The sequence below is a fragment of the Cavia porcellus genome, unplaced genomic scaffold (assembly GCF_034190915.1).
Source record: "Cavia porcellus strain 051 isolate PalLab524CR breed Dunkin Hartley unplaced genomic scaffold, mCavPor4.1 scaffold_5, whole genome shotgun sequence".
Lineage (NCBI taxonomy): Eukaryota > Metazoa > Chordata > Mammalia > Rodentia > Caviidae > Cavia > Cavia porcellus.
In genome coordinates, this window is record NW_026947488.1 from 107,474,018 (window position 1) to 107,498,330 (window position 24,313).

Consider the following 24,313-nt stretch of genomic DNA (forward strand, 5'->3'; position numbering starts at 1 on the left):
TTGAAAGTTAAAAAATTATACTTCCAAAATATAGTGGCTTTTGATGTAGACCCATTTCAAGATTAAAAGAAAAGGAATTTAATATGGCAAAAATACAAATTTCTTGTGGTGAGATACAGTAGTGCCTTGGTTTACAATCTATTTGTTTCACAATTTTGGGGAAAATAACTGTGGTTGCATGGGTATAACCACGGAAGTAAAACTTGTGTGTGGAAACAAAGTTTGCTAAATGTTTTGTTTGCAAACCAAATTGTTTGCAAACAGAAGAATTCATATACTGAGGTATTATTGTATTTAAAAATCCATTCTCAGCAATTTCTAAGTATGTGTTAAATCATCAATAGTCACCATTTTTTAAAATAAATATACAGAACTTAACATTCTACCTAAATGAAGTTTGTGATTTTTCATTAACAGCCCTTTTTCGATTAACCACGAACCCCCACTTCCTGTGCATCAGCCTTTGTTAAATATCATTCTACCCTTATGAGATCATGTAGCATTTTTCTTTGCCTAATTTCACTTAACAAGTGAAAGTTCTTCTATATATTATAAATGACAGAATACTTTCTTGTGTAAGACTGAAAAGCATTCAGTCACACACAAGCACACCCACACACACAGCACTTATGAATGATATTTTCATTATCCATTTTTCTATCAGTGAACATCTAAGTGCATTTCATGTCTTGAGTATTTTGAAGAATTCTGTAATCCATAGGAGAATACAGATCACACTTTCACATAACAGTTTAAATTTCTAGTCACGTACCAAATAATAAAATTATTGGATCATATAGCAGGTCTAGTTTTATTTTTTTGAGAAACTTCCACCATGTGTTCGATATCAGTTTACATTCCTTATAACAGTGTGCAAGATGTTACTCTTCTTCACCTCTTTCGAACACTTCTTATCCTTGGTATTCTTGATAACAGTCATGCTGACATTTATGAATCAGTATCTCCTTGTGTCTTCAATTTGTACTTTTCTGATGATTAATGACATTGAGCATTTTTCACAAAACTGATAGATTTTTTTTATGTTGTCAATTGAGAATATTATAACTTCATTTAATCATTTTATTCACATTATTTTTGTTTGGTTGGTTATTGAGCTGAAGTATTTTCTAGTTTTGGATGTTAAACTCTAATCACATGTATGATTTTTGCCCACTTCATATTTTGTTTACTCTAAATAAACTGCTTAGTTTTATTTTTGGTGCTTTAAAATTTTTAGTCTAACAATGAGTGTCTAAACTACGGATTATATGCTTTCTAGGAGACATACAGCTAAACAGTTCCCTATCATACAGTGACCTATAACTACAGCTTTCCATAGTATTCACAAACTTTTTCCTCAAATTTCTAAAAATTTTACATTTTCAGACCTTTAAAACTTCATTTAAAATTTATTTTTATTTATTGCATAAGGAAAACACATAATTTCATTGCTTTGTAGATATCTACTACTCCGGGCATCAGAGGTAGCCATTCTTTTATGCGCTCTTGGAAATGTGCAAGGAGCAACTGTTTAAAAAAGCATAGATGTATTTCTGAGCTCCATATTCTGTTCAGTTAGCCTGTATTCTTGTTTTTATGCTAGTCAGTTTTTATTATAATAGCTTTAAAGTATACCTAGCATCAGTGTGATGCTTCTAGACACATACTTTTTGCTCATAATCAGTTTGGCTATTCCAGATTTTTCATGGAATTATGTACAATTCAAATTATATGTTATAGACCTACGTTGAATATCATTAGAATTTCAATAGTGATTGCAGGGTCTCTGAAGAGTCCCAGATGGGTAAACATGGCCATGTTACCAATATTGAGTTTTCAAAGCATAAACGCAGGACATCTTCCCATTTCTTTGTTTATTCACCAATTTTTTTTTAACAGTGTTTTATATTTTCAATTAAAAAGAGCTTCAAGCTCCTTGGGTAAACATATTCTTGAGTATATATTTTCAGTTATTCTATATTGGATTATTTTCTTGATTTCTTTTTTGAATAGCTAGCATATGAAAAAATGCTACTTATTTTTGTATCCTGCAACTTTATAGAATTTATTTATGAGATCAGAAGTGTTGGGATGTAGATTCTGGGATATTTTTAGGCAAAAAATAGTATTTACATTATAGTGTCTTTAACATTTTTCTTACCTCCTTTGCATGTTTGTTTTATTGGGTCCTATTAGTTATACACGGTGGGAAGTTTTGACATATTTATTCATGTGTGTAACCTACACTTAGCAAGCTCTCTCCCTCATGGATTCCCTGTTCCTCTCTTGATCCCCTCCCTGATTTTTTCCTGTAATAGCTTCCTTTATGCTTTCATATAAGCTTGTGTTTCCTTTCTAATTTTTTATTTTTTAGATTTTACATATGAAAGAAAACTTGAAAATTTGACTTTCTGAGTTTTGCTTATTTTACTTTATATAATTATCCCAGGTTCAGTTTGTTTTTAGAGATGACATTTTACTCTTCTTTATACCTCATTAATATCATTTTGTAACTATGCCATATTTTCTTTACTTATCCCTCAGTGGACATTTAAGCTGCTTTAATGATTAAAATATATTTGCAAGAAGCCCTGAAATGTTACTTAGTCACTCGCATTGGTATTCCTCCAGACTTCATGGTACACTCAATGCCGCAGAATTGATTCAGGTGTAAGTTCAAAGACTGAGGTCAAGAGTATTGTCATGTAGACCTTCATGCTTCTACTCCCGCAGGTGCTGCCATGATAAGCATGCTTGGTTCTGTGCTGCAGAGGAAATGCCAGCCTCATCTTTCTACTTCTGGCTTCCTTTCTCAACCATCATATTGCAATATATTCTAATTGCTTTTCATTTAAGGAAACAAAATGCTGGGTAGAAGCATCAGTTGATAAAACCAGTATTTAATTTACAACAACATTGTACTTTGGGCAAAAGGAACACAGATGTGACTGACTACTTGGGGACCTGGCAGAGTAAAGCTTTTTAATTGTTATTCACAACTCTTATACTCTGAAAATGGATTTTTATAATTCGTTTTAAAATACAACAGTTATCAATCTATGACAAAATGTCTGTCTTCTGGAGACTAAAATTGTCTCAATAGCTGTTGTCTTGTTCAGCTTTTAACTCTCATTATTCTATTTACTAAAGACAAGATGACCACTTTCTGACATTGATACAAAATACTGACAGTACAAGTTGAATGCTAGTGAATAACACAGCTGAGGGATAAAAAACATAGAAGATCACTGGCAAATGCCACTTACTCTCTATTGATTGATCAAATGCATGTGTTCATTGTGATTATATTGTGCATCCACACAGACAGTTGCATGTCCTATCTAAGATAAACCTTCCAGCATGAAAGGAGAGTTTCAAATGTGGAAATAGCTAAGTAATACTTACAGTTCCTCTTCCATTGTGCTAGAAAAACACTGCTCCATTTCTAAGCTGCAATGGTAATGAGCAACATAATTATTCTTTTTTCATTTCATTAAGATGCCCTAATTATCCTGCAGTCCCCAAAAGGAATTTCTTCTAGATTTCAGAAAAAAAATTTCTCTTTGGGAAATTCATTCATTCATTCTGTCTCTCTGTGTGTCTCTCTCTCTGTTTCTCTCTCCATCCATCCCTCTCTCTATCTTTCTCTTAGAGATAGGGTTTCCCTATGAAGCCTAGGCATGCCTTGAATTCATGATGTTTACAGGCATGTTAGGAATTATATTGACTATGAAAATTCCACTTATTTTCCAAATATTTAATTAAATTTTTGTCTACCAGTCAATATTGGAGCGTTTGTTCCATGAAAATCATAATGAAGAAACTTAAGACCATGTATTCCATATTTATGATCTTAAAAAATAGACTAAAACATGCATGTGTACATTCATGCATGAACACACATTCATACATCTGGAAAATGTAAAAAAAGAAACAATTTTATAACAGACTCTTGGAGAAATAATCAGCTTCTTTCATTAGTTTCATTGCCTCCACACTCACAAGGTTTCAGTAGAGATTCATATAGATGTTTACATCCTAGATTTAATAACATAATATAAATATAAAGTAAAATGTTAATTAAAAGTCCATTTTACATGCATTTTAATGTAAATTTTATTAGATTTGTGTTATGGTAAAATACCTGACACAGGCTGTTTATTAAGAAAAAAGTTTTTGGGACTGGGGATTTAGCTCAGGGGCATAAGCACCTGCCTTGCAAGCAGGCGGCTGTGAGTTTGATCCCTGGTACAGATAAAAAAAGAAAAGACAAAAAAAGAAAAAAAGAAAAGAATTGTTTTTTTTTCACTTCACGATTTTGAGTTTCAAAGTCCAAAGAGCACGTTTCCATGGCAAATGTGGCTTCCTGATCGCATCACCTGGTAGAGCTGACCAATGGTAGAAGGTCTTCTGAGAGCAAACAAGGGATTTCACCTCGAACAGGTAGCACAAAGAATAATGGCAGCTATTAGCAGCTATTAGGCTAGGCATTTATCAGCTACTCCATGACATGAACCAATGGGTGCCAGAACTGCCTCTGAGACACACCCTATAATCTAGGGAATCCTCACCGAGTGCCCCCTCTTCAGGGTTCCACACATACCCTCACACCCCAATCTGGGAACCAAGTGCTCAATCACAGTGGACCCTTGGGGGACCATCAAGAGGCACACAAGCCACAGCACAAAATGATAGTGACTTTTTTATTTCAGTGTCTTTATGTTTAAAAACTATCACAAAGTTATTGTCTGAGTAACTCTGAGGCTAATCACAAAATAAGGTGAAGATGTTATATTGAAGAAATTAACACATGTAACAACTATGAATCTTTCCATCATCTTTATTTTCCGAATTTGATTCACTGTCATGATTTAGATCTAGAATATGCCCCACTCCAATAAAACTCATTTTTTTCAGAGGTGGGATTTGAGGAGGTGATTGGGTCATGGGAATGTTATTCTCATTAGTAGAGATAAATTCATAGCTGAATATGCCGTGAAGAGAGGTTTGGATGGAAGATACAGGCCTTGGACCATAACGTGGAAGCCTGTGTCTCCCTGTGTCTTCCCTCACCTTCTGCTTCCTGGGTGCCATGACCAGAGCAGCTTTTCTTAGTTCACCCTCTGCCCTCAGGCCCTTGGGTTTTTTTCTTGAAGGGGGCCAACCATGGGCTGCAACCATGACCTATGCATAAGCCTCCCTTCCTTTATTTTGTGAGTGTCAGATATTTTGTCACCATGGTGAGAAAAATGCATCAGATATACACAGCATTACAATCTTAGCCTAACAAAATGTGAGAAACACAGTACAGTATAGACAAGCAGTTTATAGTCACTCATTATTCCAGTGCTCGCAAAAAAGAAACCTATTTTGAATTGTTTATATACAGTTCTATCTTAAATATATTTTAGTGAAGTGGCCATCAAAATGTACAAAACTCTACCATACACCCATATTGAATATCACGGTGAACTAAATGCCAAAATTCTACTCTTTGGGAAAGAACCTATTAGAGACTGTTAACCCTTTTCTTCATACTATCTCTTTCTACTCTTCTAAAACAGAATAGTTTTATATGTTTAGGAGTGCAGTGATTTTCCAATTTTATTGTTGTTTATTGTTGTTATTATTATTGTTGATTATTATTTATTGTTTAAGAATTATCCCTGCGGGGCATATTTTCATATTAACTGGGAATAATTTCTCAGATTTAAGGAAGGGGTAGGGAAGCTGCCAGCTTGTATAAGAAAGGACTTTGAAGTCAGACATGGAGGCACACTCCTATAATTCCAGCACTGGGGAGGCCAAGGCAGAAGGATTGGGAATTTGAGACCAATTTGGGTTACATAGTGAGTACAGAGCCAGCCTGAACATACATAGCAAGACCCTGTTTCAAAAACACATTAAAAAAAGAGAAAACTTTGGACAAGTTCCCTGGAATTCACTCTTTGAAAGTCTGTACACATATGTCTGTAGCTTTTATGACTCTAGTCCTAGGATTCGATAATTTATTAAAAAACATTAAAAACATTTTGAGAAGTGCCTGAGAAAAACAGACTCACATATTTTAAGTCACTGTATACTAAACTAGAATTATATACATGTGTATTTATATGTATATGTGTGTACTCAGTGTATCATAGGTATCTTCCTTTAAAGGAAATAGACTGCATGCATGTCAGAATTAGTAAATTCTGTACATCAAAGGATACAGGATGGGAATGAAGTCTACAGGGTGAGAAAACATTTGTAAGTCATGTTTCTGATAAGAGGTCAACATATAGAATTTGTAGTGTTTATAAAATGTAAGAAACACAGTAGAGTATAGAGAAGCAGTTTATAATCACTCTGTGTTAAGCAAACCAGGAGTGATAAATAACTATAGTGAAGATTTTCCATTAGCTAATTGCATGTTCACGAATACTGATACAGTTAAATGACAGAGAAAATGGACACATATTTAATTTCAAATAGTGGTACATAAGAAAGCCTTGTGGAAGGCAACTGTGGTGAAGCCAGTGCCCTTTCTTGCTATGCAAAATAGTAGCTCCTAAAATCTAGCTTCACAAATCTTAACGGGATGGAAATTTTCAGTATTTATATGGAAGGATGTTATTTTCAGAATTCACAACTAGATAACAAATCAGTAGCATTCTTACTACAGTGCTTAGTATCCATGCAACAGGTTTTAATTCCCTACTGAGATTTACACATGTTGTAGAATAACTAATCAGTTTCTGTCATGGTCCACATTGCAGAGTCTCTAGGGAAGCAAGTGGGAGATATTTACTGGTGTAGCAAAGGTAAGATTTAGGAGGTTCAGTCTGGAGCATATGACATTATAGCTTGTTTCTAGATGTTTCCCCAAATTCTCATGCCAATGGGGAATTTTGGAGGTGGCTGTGTCTAAAGTGTATAATGCTGGGATTACGATTATATGGTTACTGAATTGGACCGCTGATTGGTTCATCATACTTCTGGGTGGGATTAAGGGTGTCCCAACCTGGAGTGAGTGCTACCCTCTCTAAGGGTAAGTAGGCTAAGGGCTGATAGCCTAGATAAAATATAAGAAAGTGGGCTATAGCCATCGCTTGTTGGTTGCTTGCAGCTTACTGCCTGCTCTTGTTTTGCCCTAGTGTGTTTCTCTCTGTGATGCCCCTGTGCCAACACCACCCTGTTTCAAAGCCAGTCAACTATGAACTGAAACTTCTGCAAACTATAGGCTAAGTAAATCTTTCCTCCTCTAACTTTGGATGTTGGATATTTTGTCTCAGGCATGTGAAAAGTCACTAGGATGTGGCTATAGGAACAAATAGAGTTAAAATTGAGCCAAAGCCATGGGTGACAGGTCCCAAAAAATGTTGAAAATACACATTAAACTACTCCATCATTTCAAATTTTGTCAACAAGGTCAACCAATTTAATATTATCACCAAAGAAACAAATTTGTTCTTGCATACACCAATTTATCTTTGTTTTCCTTTTTTCATCTACACTTGAGTGTAGATCGCACTCTGTGTCCAGCATTGATTCCTATTTACTGTACATTCACAGCCAAAGCTCTTTAATAGTACTGGGAAATACATGCAGCTCTCCCTATGTAATTGTGTTCCTTCTCTGCTTTGATGACATCAGATCTCCTTGCCTTGTTTATATCCTCTGTTTCCACTCCCATGCCCTCCCCTTGCTTTGGTTCCTTTCCCTTTCCTTTTCTCATCTTTTTCCTGGTATGCATTTGCATATGCACCAGTAAAATCAGAGCTCCATAGAATTAATGGCCACAGTGTCAGCCTTCAACTCAAAAGTCAGTTTTCTAGAGATTCTAACATGGTGGGAAGTTTTCCACATGATTTTCTCATCTCTAACAAAACCCTAAGTGCTTTTGTTTTTCATTTTTTCCAATTATCTAATCGTGTGACAATAATCCCCAATGCACAGGAACATATCAGTTAAAATGAGTTTTGTTCTGTTGGTACAAGTGTATGGGCTGAGCAAATCTTTTGCTCCAGCTGAGGCTGACTAGCTGGTATTCAGCAGGGACCTGGTCTCATCTGTAGGATTTAAGAGGCATTATTACCTTCTAATCTGAGAGTAGATGGGTGCAATGGCAGAAACGTGAACTGCGCCCCAGTGCATCTCCAGGTGTCCTCAGCTGCTCTGGGAATGGACAGTTTAACCTAAATACTCATGTAGTCAGGCTTTATACGTAGGTGCTAAGGGCTGCCAAGAGCAGATTGTACCCCACATTCGAGTTATGGCCCTGATGTGACATTCTTCCTACTGCAGCCAGATCCAAGATGCTAGAAGTAATTCTCCTTTCTTCAATGTGAGAATTCTTAAATGTGTTTTAGTCTCACATTGGCATCACAATTTTTTCATTTTATTTCATTTAATTTTTCTTATTTTGAAAATTGAGCATCAACTAAGTCAACGACATGTAAACTCACAAAACTAACAAGTAGTGAGCATGGGCTCCTGTTACTATTCTCTTTCCCATCAAAGCCTATGTTTCACACATTCCCTCCGAACTTTAGACTCCTTTTTTCAACTACTGACATGTAATTGTGTAAATTATAAAATCTTCTATCTGAACACAGCTTACAAAAAGGGAATTAAAATATTCAAGGACACACAGGCCTTAACATTTGCTTGCTTCATAATCGGATCTTTTACAATAATATTTTGCCTTCTCTTTGCAGACAATAGGGAAGATTCATAAAATTCACACTTCTCTGTAGTACTAATTTGATTCAATGATTATTTGCTTATAAATTTGTCTCCACTGTTAGGTAATTAATTATTTGAGGATATTTGGTAGCACCTAAATCTCTAGCTTTAATCACGGTGCATAATACAATTATATAAGAAATAAGTAAATAGATATAGTTGGAGTTGGCTTAGTTAAATCAGCTTAATCTACCAAAATGGAAAGATATTTAATGTTATTTCATATACTCTTTGGATTCTGAAATTCTGAAGATGTGTGTAGACAAATAATTCATCAAAAATTATTAGTTATAAAGCAGTACTTCATTGCAAATGATATCTGCTTCTAACCAAAAGAATATTTTAATCTTGTTCTTTATTTTCAGCAAGATTAACTTATTTTAGAAAATAGTTACTTTTAGGACATAGCATACATAAGAGTTAGTTCATTGTTCAAAAAAGAAATGATAAAGATAGTTTAAGTAAACAGCATTTTACCTTGACTTATGCTAACCAAAAAATGTTTGCTCTCACTTATAAATACAGTTGTTCAAATTTTATCTCTTTTAACTCACAGAACAGCTACTATGAAAGGATTTCAGAGTACTAGGTAACAAATCTTGGATTTTGTATGTGTTTTCCTTTGGTACAATAATACAATATTTAGATAACACTACCATGTTTTTTTTTAACATGATATACATTTAGTATTCTGAGAACAAAACATCTGAAAAATCAAGTGAATTTTTGACTGATGGCACTTGATCTGTAATTGACTGCTTTTACCATTCCAATCACTGGTGACTGTATAAGCTCCTGTAAAGAAAAGGAAATATATTGCTCTGCTGTACATGTATTTTTGTACTAGTACAAAACATACAATTTTAACATATATGCTACTGTAAAGTATTGTTCTAGTTTACAAAGTTAAGTTCAAAGTGAATGTCACATCATTATCAAAATTATTTTCTTCTTTAAAAAGTTTTATTATATATTTGCAGTACAAAATGATCACATTCAGTGTGGGAATTGATATATATTACTTAACACATCTCAATTATTTTTCCCCTTCCTCTCCACTTGCTCCTTTGTTATGGTCTGCATTAGATTCATATATTTAGAGCATGAGTCTTTATAAAGTTACTTATCATACATATGGATAAAAAAACAAAGTAGTAGGCTAAAAATCATAAATGATTAAGACAATTTACTAAATCAAGTTACATTGTTTTGGATTATAGTAACTTTTTTCTCTTTTTGCATATATTTTTCATTAGTCAATGACTTATATATTCCTGTAAGCCTAATATTCATTTCTTCCTCTTCAATGATATCCATTTAATAAATTTAACAACAGTGATGTTTGTTCCAGAAAATTATGAGGCCATCATAGCAAAAGGTGTAGGTAAAAATGTAGCGTATGAGGTAATTATAGTGTCAAATGCAAAGAAATCTAGTAGATTAATATTTATAATAAAATTTGAACAAATATATCTGAGGGATGGATTTACAGACCAACTTTAGAGCACTTTTCTAGCATGTACAAGGTCCTAGGTTTAATTACGTGCACCATTCAAAAATATTTAAATGCATTTTATAATATGATGAAATAGAAATCAATGAAAAGTATGTTGTTGCATCAAAGATAAAACTACATACATCTTAAGGAATAACTTCCTTCATTTCACTTTATTTTAATATGTAAATGTACACACTAACATAGTACCCTGTGATTCCATGGTACCCTGTGATTCTATAGTTTTTCAGAGTTTTGAAATTTGTTATTTGGTGCATAAGAATTAGAGTTTTTCCAGAAAAACATCTGGGAGGCAGGAATTAGTGAGTGACTAAAGCATTCCAATCAGTGTTCTGTAAAAAATCAGTACATTCTGAATTTAAGAAATGTCTCTTTGATTATTGACACAATTCAGAGGAACTTAGCTCTCAGAAGTTTAATTTGCTCATATCATTCTATAGGAAACAGGGCAATCTGTCCTAATGATTCACCTCCAGTCTCCTTTGTGTAATGGTAATGCAAAGATAACAATAGCAAAAGGTTATAAAAATACCCAGTTTTCAAGAATGATGTAAGTGTTTACTTCTATGTATGTCAGATACATTTGGTTGTGACTGTTTACTGTAACTTGCTGCATAGTTGAAACTATTATTTGTAGATATGAACTTAAACTCTTAGATTTGTATTTATTTGGTGACAATATTCAACTGTTCTAAATTTATTAATATAGAAAATATATCATAGAATTTTTTTGGTAGAGATTCTGTACTGGATCAAGGACTAACAAAATGAATTAGGCTGACTGGTACTTACTACTTCTCAAACATAGAAAAATAATGATCTATAAAGCTAGATTTCACCATTTACAGATCTGAATCTGGAGCTGTTCAAAAAGCAGTAAGTCACATTTTAAACCTAAATGTTATTTAGATTGAAAACACATAAATCTATGCAATTTTTTTTATTTAAGAGGAAAAAGAGAAAAACACAAAACAAAACAAAGCAGTGTAAGGTTACACATAATACAGAACTACAAAAAAAAAAACATAACAGTAAGAAATCACCTGTTAATAGATTACATATTATCATCTTGGAAATAGTTGCTCAAATCACAGTATCAAAGAATACAAAGTGGACATTCAAACAGAGAGACTGAAAACAGCTGTGTTCAATGATCCAAAAACATTAATATAGTCAGCTATTTAACACCCCTAAACACACTTGCTGTTATATCCGTTAGAGCTCTTTTTTTTTTCTCCCTCTCTTTTTTACAATATAATTTACACATTTTGGATTTTATTACTCCTTAGTTCTTATTACTTTTTTGGGGGGGGAGAGAATAGAGTCAAATATGGCAAAACAAAGCTGTCAGTCAAAACCAAGGATAGACATAGCACATGATGTAGAACAGAGTACAAGGTTATTAACAATGGTTATCAACGTTGTCTCTTGTTTTCTTAAAAAGAATTGTCTATCTCATCAGATATTATAAAGTTGGACAGAACAGTAGAGAACAAGACCAATAAAACTTAGGCATTGTAAACATTACCGGACTTCCAAAGGAGACAATAGTCAAACCAGAATGGGCATCTTTGTGAATCTTATTGCCTTCAAATTGGTTGCCTATACCCTCAGACTTGCTACCATCGCACAGAATGGAACAGAGTCTAATCAGTCAAAACAAGATTGTGGGAGTATTACAGGACTTCAAAACAAGTTAATAGGAAATCGAAAAGAGTTACTATTATATATCCTAATTTTTTAAATTTTTCCCTTAATTAAAATAAACATAAGAAATAACTAAATAATTTTTTTAAAGAATAGTAGTTACCATAGTGTCTGTCTTTTTCCTTGAAATATTTGGATAAAACTTCATATACTATAGCTTCAAATATTTCCATATCAAGAAGCCCAGAATAAAGCCTTTCTAATTAATAAGTGAAAATTTTATAAGGCTTCAAGGCCACATAATGGGGAATCATGATTACCACATATTTTTATATATTTGAATCATTACTTACATTAGGGAAACTATTCGGTATTCATACATGCGAGATTGATTTATTTCACTTATGAGTTTGGTCTCAAGCTGCACCCATTTATTGATAAATATCTCAATGTGATCCTTCTTTATAGCTGAATAATACTCCATTGCATAGAAATACCACCACTTTTTTATCCATTCCTCAGTTGATGGACACTTGGGTTGTTTCCAAGATCTGGCGATTACAAATTGTGCTGCTATAAACATAGGTGCACATATAACCCTGTGGTATGATGCTTTCAGTTCTTCTGGGAATATGCCTAGAAGTAGAATAGCTGGAATAAATGGGATTTCCAATCCCAACTTTTTGAGAAACCTCCAGACAGACCTCCACAAAAGCTGTACCAGTCTACACTCCCACCAACAGTGCAGGAGAGTTCCTTTTTCCCCACAGCCTCTCCAGCATTTGTTGTTGTTGGTTTTCTTAATCCTGGCCATTCTTTCAGGAGTGAGATGATATCTCAGTGCAGTTTTAATTTGCATTTCTCTAATGACCAATGATGATGAGCATTTTTTCATGTATTTATTTGCCATTTGCATTTCTTCATCTGAGAATTGTGTATTCATCTCAGATGCCCATTTTTGGATTGGATCTTTGAATTTTGGAGGTCTGAGTTTTTTTAATTCTTTATATGTTTTAGACAAGAGTCCCTTGTCTGAGAGAGAGTTCACTAAAATCTTTTCTCAGTTTGTGGGTTTTCTTTTCACTATGCTGGAGATTTCTTTTGACATGCAGAAACTTTTTAATAAGAAGTGGTCCCAGTTATTGATTCTGGGAAGTATTTCCCGTGCAGTTTGAGTCCCGTTCATGAATTCTCTACCTACTCCTATGTCTCCAAGGTTTCTACCCAATTTGTCTTCCAATAGATTTAGTGTTTCTGTTTTAATATTCAGATCTTTGACCCATTTAGATTTTAATTTAGTACATGGTGATAGGCATGGGTCTAGCTTTAGTTTACGGCAAATGGAGAGCCAGTTTTTCCAGCACCATTTATTAAAGAGACTGTCATTCTTCCAGTGAAACTGCTTGGCTCCTTTATCAAAGATAAGGTGGTTGAGTATGTTTGTAGTTGTGGTTGTATCTTCTAATCTATTCCATTGATCTTCAGCTCTGTTTTGATTCCAATACCATGTTGATTTTACTACTGTTGCTTTGTAATATAATTTCAAGTCAGGGATTGTGATGCCTCCTGCTTTGTCTTTGCTGTTTAGAATTGCCTTTGCGATTCTAGGTCTCTTCTGGTTCCAGATGAAATTTAGGAGTGATTTCTCTAGATCTATAAGGTATGTTGATGGTATTTCTATTGGGATTGCATTGAATCTGTATAAGAGTTTTGGGAGAATGGCCATCTTCACAATGTTTGTTCTTCCTATCCATGAGCAAGGGATGTCTTTCCATTTTCTGAGATCATCTTCAATTTCCTTTTTCAGTGTATTATAGTTTTCACTGTATAAGTCTTTCACTTCTTTCGTAAGAGTAATTCCTAAATATTTCATTTTTTTGCTTGCTAATGTGAATAGTCCAGTATCTCTTATTTCCCTCTCTGTGATTTTGTTGTTTGTGTATAGGAATGCTATTGATTTCTGAGTATTGATTTTGTATCCAGCCACATTACTGAATTTATTTATTGTATCTAAGAGTCTTTCAATGGAGCTTAAGGGGTCTTCTATGTAGAGTATCATGTCATCTGCAAACAATGACAACTTAACTTCTTCTTTTCCTATCTTTACCCCTTTTATTTCTCTTTCTTGCCTAATTGCTCTGGCTAGTACTTCCAGTACTATATTAAATAGGAGTGGTGATAAAGGACATCCTTGTCTTGTGCCTGATTTTAAAGTAAAGGCTTTCAATTTTTGGCCATTTAGTATGATGCTGGCTGTTGGTTTGTCATAAATGGCCTTTATTATATTGAGGTAAAGACCATCTATTCCAATTTTCTGTAGAGTTTTTATCATGAATAAATGTTGGACCTTATCGAAGGCTTTTTCTGCATCTATAGAAATGATCATGTGATTCTTATTTTTGGCTTTATTGATATGGTGGATTACATTTATTGATTTGCGTATGTTGAACCATTCCTGCATTCCTGGGATGAATCCCACTTGGTCATGGTGTATAATCTTCTTGATGATTTGCTGGATCCTATTTGCCAATATTTTATTGAGGATTTTTGCATCTGTGTTCATTAGGGAGATCGGTCTATAGTTCTCTTTTTTAGTTGGGTCTTTTTCAGGTTTTGGTACTAGAGTAATATTTGCTTCCAGGAATGACTTAGGAAGGATTGTCGTGAGTATCTAGGGTACTCTGAACTCCGGGAAAGGCAAACACGCAAACACGCCTGATCGGGACACGGGGGGTGCAGCGCTCGGAAAGGAAGACAGGAGAGACACGGCACTTTTACTGCCTGCACCGCATTGCACTGCACTGCACGCACAATCTTTATTTTAAGATTCATATATAGTAAACCGGATCAGTTCACAGAGCCCAGACAATTAAGTAGTGAAAAGGCATTCTTTGTGACAAGCTACAATGTGACAGACTACAATGTTTATTCTAAACTATCTAAGTGAAGTAAATAATCACAAACAGTTCTCCTAACTTCTCTAGCCCAGGAAGAAATTCATTAGCTCAAGAATGTTGTTAATTTGTCTGCTGTTAGTGTCACAAAGGGTGGCCAGCCACTTCCTCAAGACTTCTGCAAAACAAAGCCAGCTCACAGTATGGTTTCCAGAGGGTGAGAGATCTCACTGAGAACAGGCATTCCTGTCCTACCTCTGTCTCGCATACCAGGGGCTATTGTATATTGCAGGTTAGAGGGTTGGGGCCTACAAAGTGACACCTCATCCCCCACACTTCCTTCCTTTTTATTTTTTAACAACAATTTCCATAAGTTCAGGTTATTAATAGTATTTCGTCTTATGCAGTAAAAATACACACGAACTATGGCAGTGAGAACTATAATTAAACTAAGTCCTATGCCGCTTAAAGTGTGGGTTATGCTCTGCCAGATTCCTTTGGAATCTAATCCTTTCAAAGATTGAGCAAGCAATTGCGCGAATTGTGCCAGGGATTCATCATCATTGTGCTTTGCAAAATCCTTGTCAATTTGATTATGCAAAGATTCTATTTCCTCCTGGGCAGAGGTGTTTCCATTTAGACACATTTTAATCACTTCCCATTCATGTTCTGTTTGATTATAAGGTCGTTGGGTTATACAGAAAGTAGTTGAATTCCAGTCACATTTTAAAAATACTTGATGCTGAAGAGCCAATATTTTTCTACCCATCCATTCAACTGTTTGTTTAAGAAGGTCTATTTGCTGCTGTAGTTTGGCATTTATTTGCCACTGAGTCAACCAAAGTTCATGAGAATTTTCATGCCATAATTCTACAACATGTTTTTCTTGCAAAGAGGTTTGTAAAGCTATTCTTGAGACTGCTGCTAGGGAGGCTACAGATATCAGACTTAACAGTACAGCCACCACTATTCCAATGAATCTTTTTGTACGTTTTAACAGATGTTGAAAAAATTCAGTAGTAACAGAAATTACTGGGTCTTGAGACCATGGTCAAGTTAAATTTACAGGCAACCAAATATGAGTTTTTTGTTGTAACAGCATAACTGTATAAGGCTTAGTGAAAATCAATGTGCTATTTAAACAGGTAAACAATTGACAATTTAAACAAGTACAAGAAAAATGTGTAAAATTAAAAGTTCCCACTAAAAAGACATAAGACAGAGGTGCACAAACAGTAATATTATACATTTTAAACCTAGTAAAATTATAAGTAGTAGATACAGATCGACTAGTCCCTGAATAGGAAACATTGTACAATGTTACAGGTTGCATAGCAGCTGGAATCTTCCAAATATGATTTTGGAGGTGATGAGGGTATTCTTCGGCTGCAACAGCAGGGTTAGTGATTCCACCATCTCCCCACCACAAAAGAGGTGTCTTCTGAGGGAAGACAGGAACTCCATCAGTTATTTTCTTTGGATCTGGAAGACTATACACAACAGAGAGATTACATCTTGTCTCATTCCATTCAGCACATCCATTAACGAATTTTCCAAATGGTCCCCAAATAATATATCCATCAATATTTTTAGCAAATTTTCCCATACACTGTTGCCAAATTATGGGATAATAAGAAATATTCTTATAAGTGAAATTAGGGCATATAGGAAATGTATCTTTATCAGGCGCTGTTAAATTTTTCCAGGTCACATTATAAAGGTTTGAGCAGCCAAGGCTTGAAGCCTTGTCCTTTTGCTGCCTGCTTTTATTCCATGTTGAATCCAATACTGCCATCCCAGAGGGATGCAAGGCGGTTCTCCAATGCAAATAGGCCTTTGATTACCATAGTAAGTAAAATTGAATAATGTCCCATCACCTTGATTGTGGGGGGTTAAATCAGCCCACAGTGCTGACAAAATTTCTCTAGGTGTAGTATAAAGTAAAATATCACTAGTTCCCCATTTTACAGGTTCCAATAAAGGGGGATTTGAAATATAGGCCCAATAAGAATGTTGGGGTACCTCAGTCCCCGATGCAACGGTGAGCAATGTACATAGAGCTAAAAACAAGTTTTCAGGGTTTAAAGGCTTCCCTGCTTGAAGGACAAGCCGTTGCCCTTCTATGGTCAATTTCTTTATTTGTCCCCATGTAGGGAGGGGATTTAAATTTAGTAGCTGTGAGCGGCGGGAATTTCTTAGCTGTAATCTGGCCATGGCTGCGACAGGAACAAGCTCAGCATCCTCAGCCTCTAGCTGGTTTCGCGCTCGCTTCTGAAGATACGGTTCCTGGGGGAGTTGTCTCCGGGACTGGCGAACAGAGTCTGGAGGCGCGGATCCTGATCCATCGTCCAGGGACCCACTGCCGAATTCCATGTTCTGTGGAGATATAACCAAAACCTTTCCCCTTATAGAGCAGTGTGCCCTTCTCCCATTCAGCCTCTGGGGCTGTTTTAGTCCAAATAGGTTCATTAATTACATATGGCTGTTGTTGCTGTTCGAAATGTCTTTCAGCTCTTGTTAATATTTCACCTTGTGGTAAATTGAGAAAATTTAAAATAAACAATGCTTGATGCAGCAATGTTTTTGGACTGTTTTGCAATTTAAACAGAATTGGTATCTGAATATCCTCCTGACTCCTCCTTTTTAATTTTTTAATTTGTAACTTAAGAGCGCCATGTGCTCTTTCAACAATAGCTTGACCCTGGGGGTTATATTCAATCCCTGTAATATGAATAATATTATGGAGATCACAAAATTGTTTAAATGTTCTGCTAGTTTAAGCAGGTCCATTATCTGTTTTGATTTTAGAAGGAATTCCCATAACTGCAAAAGTCTTCAATAAATGTACAATAACATTTTTAGTGGATTCTCCCTGTTGAGCAGTAGCCCATAAAAATGAAGAATAGGTATCAATAACTACATGTACATAAGAAAGCCGACCAAAAGAAGGTACATGTGTAATATCCATTTGCCATAACTCATTAGGTTGAGTTCCTCGAGGGTTGACACCTGCGGGAATAATTCTTAAATGTAATGGTCTACAAATAGGGCAGGCTTTTACAATCTGTTTAGCTTCTGTAAAAGGTATCTTATATTTAAGATGCAAATGTCCTGCATTCGCATGATTAAATTGATGTTCTTCAACAGGTGTAGTGAACATAACTAAGGAATCCACTGTATTGTTACCTGATACTAATGGTCCAGGTAACTGAGAATGAGAACGTAAATGAGTAATAAAATAAGAATGATTTCTTTTTTGAACATGTATTTGTAAATTCTGAAATAAAGACAATAAGGCAGGCTTATTAGAATATAACACAGCTGAATAGATATTTGTCACTACTCCAACAGAATAGGCTGAATCAGCTATAATATTAATAGGTTGGTCAGGAAAATCTAAAAACACTTGCAATATAGCAAAAAGTTCATTTTGTTACACAGAATTAAAATTTGTCTGACGTACCCAATAAGATTTTTGAGTCCAATATGCAGCTTTATTTTTAGACCCATCTGTAAATATAGTCAAAGCTTGTGGAATTGGCTGTACAGCTAATAAAATATTAACCACAAATTGTTGACATCTAAAAAAATCCCATAATTTACTTTTAGGAAAATGATACGAAAAAGTTCCCATGAAATCTGCTAAAGCAATTTATAAGGTTTCAGTAATTGACAACAAATATTCCCATTATTCCTTAGTTAAAGGGATAACTATATTGTTTATATCTTCTTCTATCAAAGTTATAGGGTCATCATTTTTCCAATTAAGCTTTAAAGGATTCATTTTCCTAAGCTGCAGAAACATGTAAAATATTAAAAATGTATATGAGCTCCCCATTGTTCTAATATATCTCTTCCTAAAATAGAAACTGGCACATCTAAGATATAAGGTTTAATAACAGCAACTTGACCCTCTTCATTTTTTATACGTATATGCATTGTGGCTTGTCCAATTGTATTTACTGGAGTTTTACTTACTCCTTTTATATTACATGGAATAATAGTATAAGTAATATGAGAAGGCCAATCAGTAGGTTTAACAATAGTAATATCCAAGCCCGTATCTATAAGAGCCTGAATTTTCTTATGCTCAATAAAAATATTAATAAGAGGTTGTTGTTGAGATAATTTAGCTGTCCACATTACATTAATAGGGTTAGTGCTGCCGAACCCTCCTGTTCGCTGAACAACAGAGGATCCTATTGGGATATAAGGCAGTAAAATGAGTTGAGCTATACGTTCTCCCTTTAATAATTTGTAATCTGTAAGTGAGGACATCAAAATTTGAATTTCTCCAGTATAATCTGCATCAATAATTCCTAAATGAACAGTAATGCCTTTCTGATTTAAACTAGACCGACCCATGAGCAAGCCAAAAGTTCCTGCAGGCAAGGGACCAAAAATTCCTGTAGGAATTCCCACAGGGGATTGTCCTCCTATTAATTTTATATCTTTTAAGGCTGGTATATCCACTGCGGCACTGTGTTGGGTGGCTGGTTGTAGGGAGAATATGGTAGGTTTACCCCATTGATTTGTCCGGGCCCGGGGTAAGGCCCGCTCTCCCGTTTCCCTTCTGTTCAGCTGAATTAACTTGTTTACTTCTGCATTCACGAGCCCAATGATTTCCCTTCCAGCACTTTGGACATAAGCCAGGGGCCTTAGATTTCTTTCTTTGATCATTGCCTAAAAGTTTTGGACAGGCCCTCTTTACATGTCCTGTCTGACCACAATTAAAACATTTTAAAGACTGTTCCTTTTTAGACTGTAAATTAGTCCACGTGGTTGCCATGGTTTCAGCAAACAGTTGCACTTTCTTAGATTCTGAATTTAAATCTTTACATTGTTTTATAAAACTGTCAATCGTTGCAGTATCTTTTATTGGAATTAAAACCCTTTTGCATTCATCATTAGCATGTTCAAAAGCTAAAAGTTTTAAGAGATGTTGTTGTAAGTCTTGTCCCACTACTGTTCTTTCTATAACATTTTGAAGTCTTGCAATAATCTCAACATGCGGTTCATTGGTTCCTTGCAGAACTTTAGCCCAAGATCCATATTCTGATCCTTTAGGCCATATTTTATCCCAAGCTTCTAAAGCAATATTTTTTAATTGAGCATGAATCTCTTTTGGAGCCCCTGCCTGATGCTCAACAGTATCAAAGAAACCTGTACCAGAGAGCATGGGATAAGAAATGAGTCTAATATTAGGATCTCGATCGTCAGCATTTTGCCTTGCCTTTTCCGCACAACCTTCCATAAACCACATGTGCCACTGTAAATATTCTGGCTCTTTTAAAAGAATTTTGGCCAAGGCTTTCCAATCATAAGGAGCAAGATTACCATACTGATCTGCTACCGACATTATTAATTCTCTAGTGTAATGAGCCTGAGGGCCATAAAGGGTTACAGCTTTTTTTAATTTTGCTAAATCATCCATATTAAATGCTTCCCATCTAGGGGGAACTGCCGCTCCATCTACTGGCTGCGGCCTGATTACAGGGAAAGCAAAGGCAGACGTTTCCTCGTCAGAATCCCCTAATTTTGGTAGATCAGCCAAAGCTAGTTTGGCTTTACTCCAATTAGGGTTAGATGAGGAGGTGCAGAGGGAGGTATAGGTAGGTTCTGTTTAACAGAGAGCTGTTTTACCTCTTGTGTTAAATGCTGTATAGCCTGTAAAATTGGGCGATTGTCACAATTTGATGTAGCTGTGGCAGCTAAAGCTGAGTCAGCTGCAGCAGATTTTACTTTCGGTTTGGACGCCTTTTCACTACTTAAAGCGATAGCGTCATTTTGAACTACATTCTGCTCCTCCTCTGTGAGGGGCAATTCCTGAATAACTGGTTTAATTTCTAGTTGAAGATTTTCTACAATATGTTCATCTTCCATAGCTTTTAATAAAGAGTACACAACCTACCAAATAGCCCAAAAACGTAAAGGAATCTTCTCCTCCTGTTGCATAGCCCTTTCTATACTAACCCTTGCCTTCCTCCATACTTCTACATCCAAAGTTCCTTCATCTGGAAACCAAGGATTGTATTCTTTAATTGTATCAATACACATATCCAAGTCAGCTGACCTGAGTGATATGCCATATATAGATAATAAATGTTTAAGAATTTTTAAGAAAGGAGAGGAAGCCGATTGTCCCATATCCCCGTAATAAAATTATACTTACCTTCCTAAGCAACCTTCAGAGTCCCTGAATTCAGGCGCCACTTGTCGTGAGTATCTAGGGTACTCTGAACTCCGGGAAAGGCAAACACGCAAACACGCCTGATCGGGACACGGGGGGTGCAGCGCTCGGAAAGGAAGACAGGAGAGACACGGCACTTTTACTGCCTGCACCGCATTGCACTGCACTGCACGCACAATCTTTATTTTAAGATTCATATATAGTAAACCGGATCAGTTCACAGAGCCCAGACAATTAAGTAGTGAAAAGGCATTCTTTGTGACAAGCTACAATGTGACAGACTACAATGTTTATTCTAAACTATCTAAGTGAAGTAAATAATCACAAACAGTTCTCCTAACTTCTCTAGCCCAGGAAGAAATTCATTAGCTCAAGAATGTTGTTAATTTGTCTGCTGTTAGTGTCACAAAGGGTGGCCAGCCACTTCCTCAAGACTTCTGCAAAACAAAGCCAGCTCACAGTATGGTTTCCAGAGGGTGAGAGATCTCACTGAGAACAGGCATTCCTGTCCTACCTCTGTCTCGCATACCAGGGGCTATTGTATATTGCAGGTTAGAGGGTTGGGGCCTACAAAGTGACACCTCATCCCCCACAAAGGATTGCTTCCTTTTCAATTTCATTGAATAGTTTGAGGGGTGTCAGCATTAGGTCTCCTTTGTATTTCTTGTAGAATTCTGCAGTGAATCCATCTGGGCCTGGGCTCTTCTTGGTGGGTAAGGACTTAATTACATTTTCAATTTCAGTAACAGAGATTGGGTTATTCAACAGTTTTACACCCTCTTGATCTAGCTTTGGCACTTCATATGCTTCTAAGAATCTGTCTATTTCTTCTGTGTTATCAAACTTTTGAGAGTAGAGGTTTTCGAAATAGGTGTTGATGATCTTCTGTATTTCTATTGGGTCTATAGTGATTTCTCCTTTTTCATTTCTTATTGCATGAATTTGAGCTTTTTCTTCCCTTTTTTTAATAAGGTTGGCTAGGGGCTTATCGATTTTATTTATTCTTTGAAAGAACCAACTCTTTGATTTGTTGATCCTTTGGATTGTTTTCCTAGTATGTATTGCATTCATTTCTGCTCTGATTTTTATAATTTCCTCTCTTCTTTTGGCTTTGGGCTTGACTTGCTCTTCTTTTTCTAGCTGTTTGAGTTGTAGCATCAAGTTATTTATTTGTATTCATTCTGTTTTCCTGATGTGGGAACTCAGTGCAATAAATTTTCCTCTCAGGATGGCTTTCATTGCATCCCACAGATTCCGGTAAGTTGTATCTGCATTTTCATTTTCTTTTAGGTATTGTTTGATTTCTTCTTTAATTTCTTCTGTGACCCACTGATTACTCAAGAGTGTGTTATTCAGTTTCCATGTGTTTGTGGGATTTTTGCAGTATCTTTTATCGTTAATTTCTAATTTCAGAGCGCTATGATCCGATAACATGCAAGGGATGATTTCAGCTCTTTTGCACTTGTTTAAATATGTTCTGTGAGCTAATATATGGTCTATTTTAGAAAATGATCCATGTACTGCTGAGAAGAATGTGTATTCTGATGTTGTTGGGTGGAACATTCTGTATATGTCTATCAAACCCATTTGTTCACAGGTATGATTCAGTTCTGTTATTTCTGTGCTCATTTTCTGTCTGGTTGATCTGTCCCTTGGTGTCAATGGCGTATTAAGGTCTCCTGTTACAATTGTGTTACTGATAATTTGAGTTTTCATTTCTGTTAATAATTGTTTTATATAACTGGTTGCTCTGGAGTTTGGTGCGTATATATTTAAGATAGTTATCTCTTCCTCTTGCAGTTTTCCCCTTACGAGTATGTAGTGACCTTCTTTATCCTTTATGGTCATTGTTGGTTTAAAGTTCACGTTGTCTGCAAACAGAATGGCTACTCCTGCCTTTTTTTTGATTCCTGCTGCATGAAGAATTGTTTTGCATCCTTTGACTTTCAGTCTGTGAGTATCCTTCTGGGTTAGATGGGTTTCCTGTAAACAGCAGATGGTTGGATTTTGTTTCTTGATCCATTCTGCTAGTCTGTTTCTTTTCGTTGGTGCATTGAGACCATTTACATTAATGGTTATTACTGTTAAATGTTGGTTAATTGTAGGAATCTTATCTCTCTGCTGTTGCATCTTTATCTTTCTGTTCTGTTTAATTATTTGCTTTGCTTAGTGGTTTTCTCCTTTGTGTATCTAAACTGTCTTTCAATATTTTTTGCAGGGTTGGTTTGGTGTTCATGAAGTTCTTCAGCTGTTCTTTGTCATGGAAGTATCGTATTTCACCATGTATTTTAAATGATAGTTTTGCAGGATATATCAGTCTAGGTTGGAAATCATTTTGCTTTAGAATCTGGAATACTTCACTCCATGCTCTTCTTGACTTTATTGTTTGTGATGAGAAGTCTGCTGTGATTCTGATAGGTTTTCCTTTATAAGTGATCTGTCTTTTCTCTCTGACTGCTTTTAATAATCTATTCTTGTGTTGGATTTCTGAGATGGTGATTATTATATGTCTGGGTGTAGTTTTATTTTGGTTATGACTATTTGGTGTTCTATATGCTTCACTGATCCTGATGTCAGTTTCTGATCTCATACTTGGGAAATTTTCAGCTATTACTTCTCTGAATATCCTCTTGATATCCTTTATGTTGTCTCCTTCTTTTTCATTAATCCCTATCATTCTTATGTTATTCTTCTTTGCATCATCTTGCAGTTGTTGAATTGTTGTTTCCTGATTCCTTGTTATTTTTGAAAGATCTTTCCTTTCCTGTTCAGTAGCTGCGATCCTGTCTTCAAGGTCTGAAATTCTATCTTCACTTTTATTAAGGCGGTTTTTACAACTTTCAGTGGAGTTTTTTATTTCTTGTATATCTCTGTGCATCTGCATTATGTATTCTGTTTGTTTCTTATATTGCTCATCTAGGGATTCTATCTTTTTGTTTAGTTCCTCCAATTTTTTATCTGTGTTTTCTTTAGATATATTTAGAATCTCTTTCATTTCTTTAATCATTTCTTCTTTTATCTGGGATATTATTTCAAGTTTGAATTTCTTTAAGGCTTCCTGGAGTTGCTTGTCAACTTCAGTAGCTATTGTATCTGATATATGAGGAGGATGGGATATATTTTCTTCTAAATACATTCCTCCTAGGGTTTCCTGAGATGGGCTGGAGGTTTGAGGTTGTAATTTGGTCTTTCGTTTTGTCATTTTCCTATATTTCCGTGTTTCAAGTGTTATTTGAAAGCTTCCTCAGGATCTGTTGAAAATCCCCTTGTATGTTTGCAGCTACTGAGACTCTGGCACCAGTCTACCCCAAGCCATTGGGCCTGCAGAACCAATGGCCC

General features: G+C 35.5%; 2 protein-coding genes across 3 annotated transcripts in view; one reads left to right on the top strand and one right to left on the bottom strand.

Annotated features, from left to right (window-relative positions):
* LOC111754929 (uncharacterized) overlaps positions 1–24,313 on the top strand; it is a 72,774-nt gene that overhangs the window by 30,269 nt on the left and 18,192 nt on the right. The gene's annotated exons all lie outside the window — the stretch shown is intronic.
* LOC134475848 (interferon-activable protein 208-like) lies at positions 14,573–21,672 on the bottom strand. 2 transcript variants are annotated; one of them, XR_010047171.1, is made up of 2 exons: positions 20,957–21,672; positions 14,573–17,160 (listed from the first exon to the last, which is right to left on the bottom strand). XR_010047171.1 is itself a non-coding variant. In XM_063247918.1 (2 exons), the coding sequence occupies exons 1-2, from the start codon at positions 20,665–20,667 to the stop codon at positions 16,492–16,494; spliced, it is 909 nt and encodes a 302-aa protein (XP_063103988.1). In that variant the 5' UTR covers positions 20,668–21,672; the 3' UTR covers positions 14,577–16,491. The 2 variants fall into 2 exon arrangements, 1 of the variants encoding a protein (XP_063103988.1); XM_063247918.1 differs by having other exon boundaries at positions 14,577–17,160; positions 20,428–21,672.

Coding starts and splice junctions, on each gene's coding strand:
- LOC134475848 (XM_063247918.1), bottom strand. CDS start 20,667: ATGGAAGATGAACATATTGTAGAAAATCTTCAACTAGAAATTAAACCA. Junction 17,161..20,427: donor TACAGCATTTAACACAAGAG/GTAAAACAGCTC, acceptor ATATCTCCACAG/AACATGGAATTCGGCAGTGG.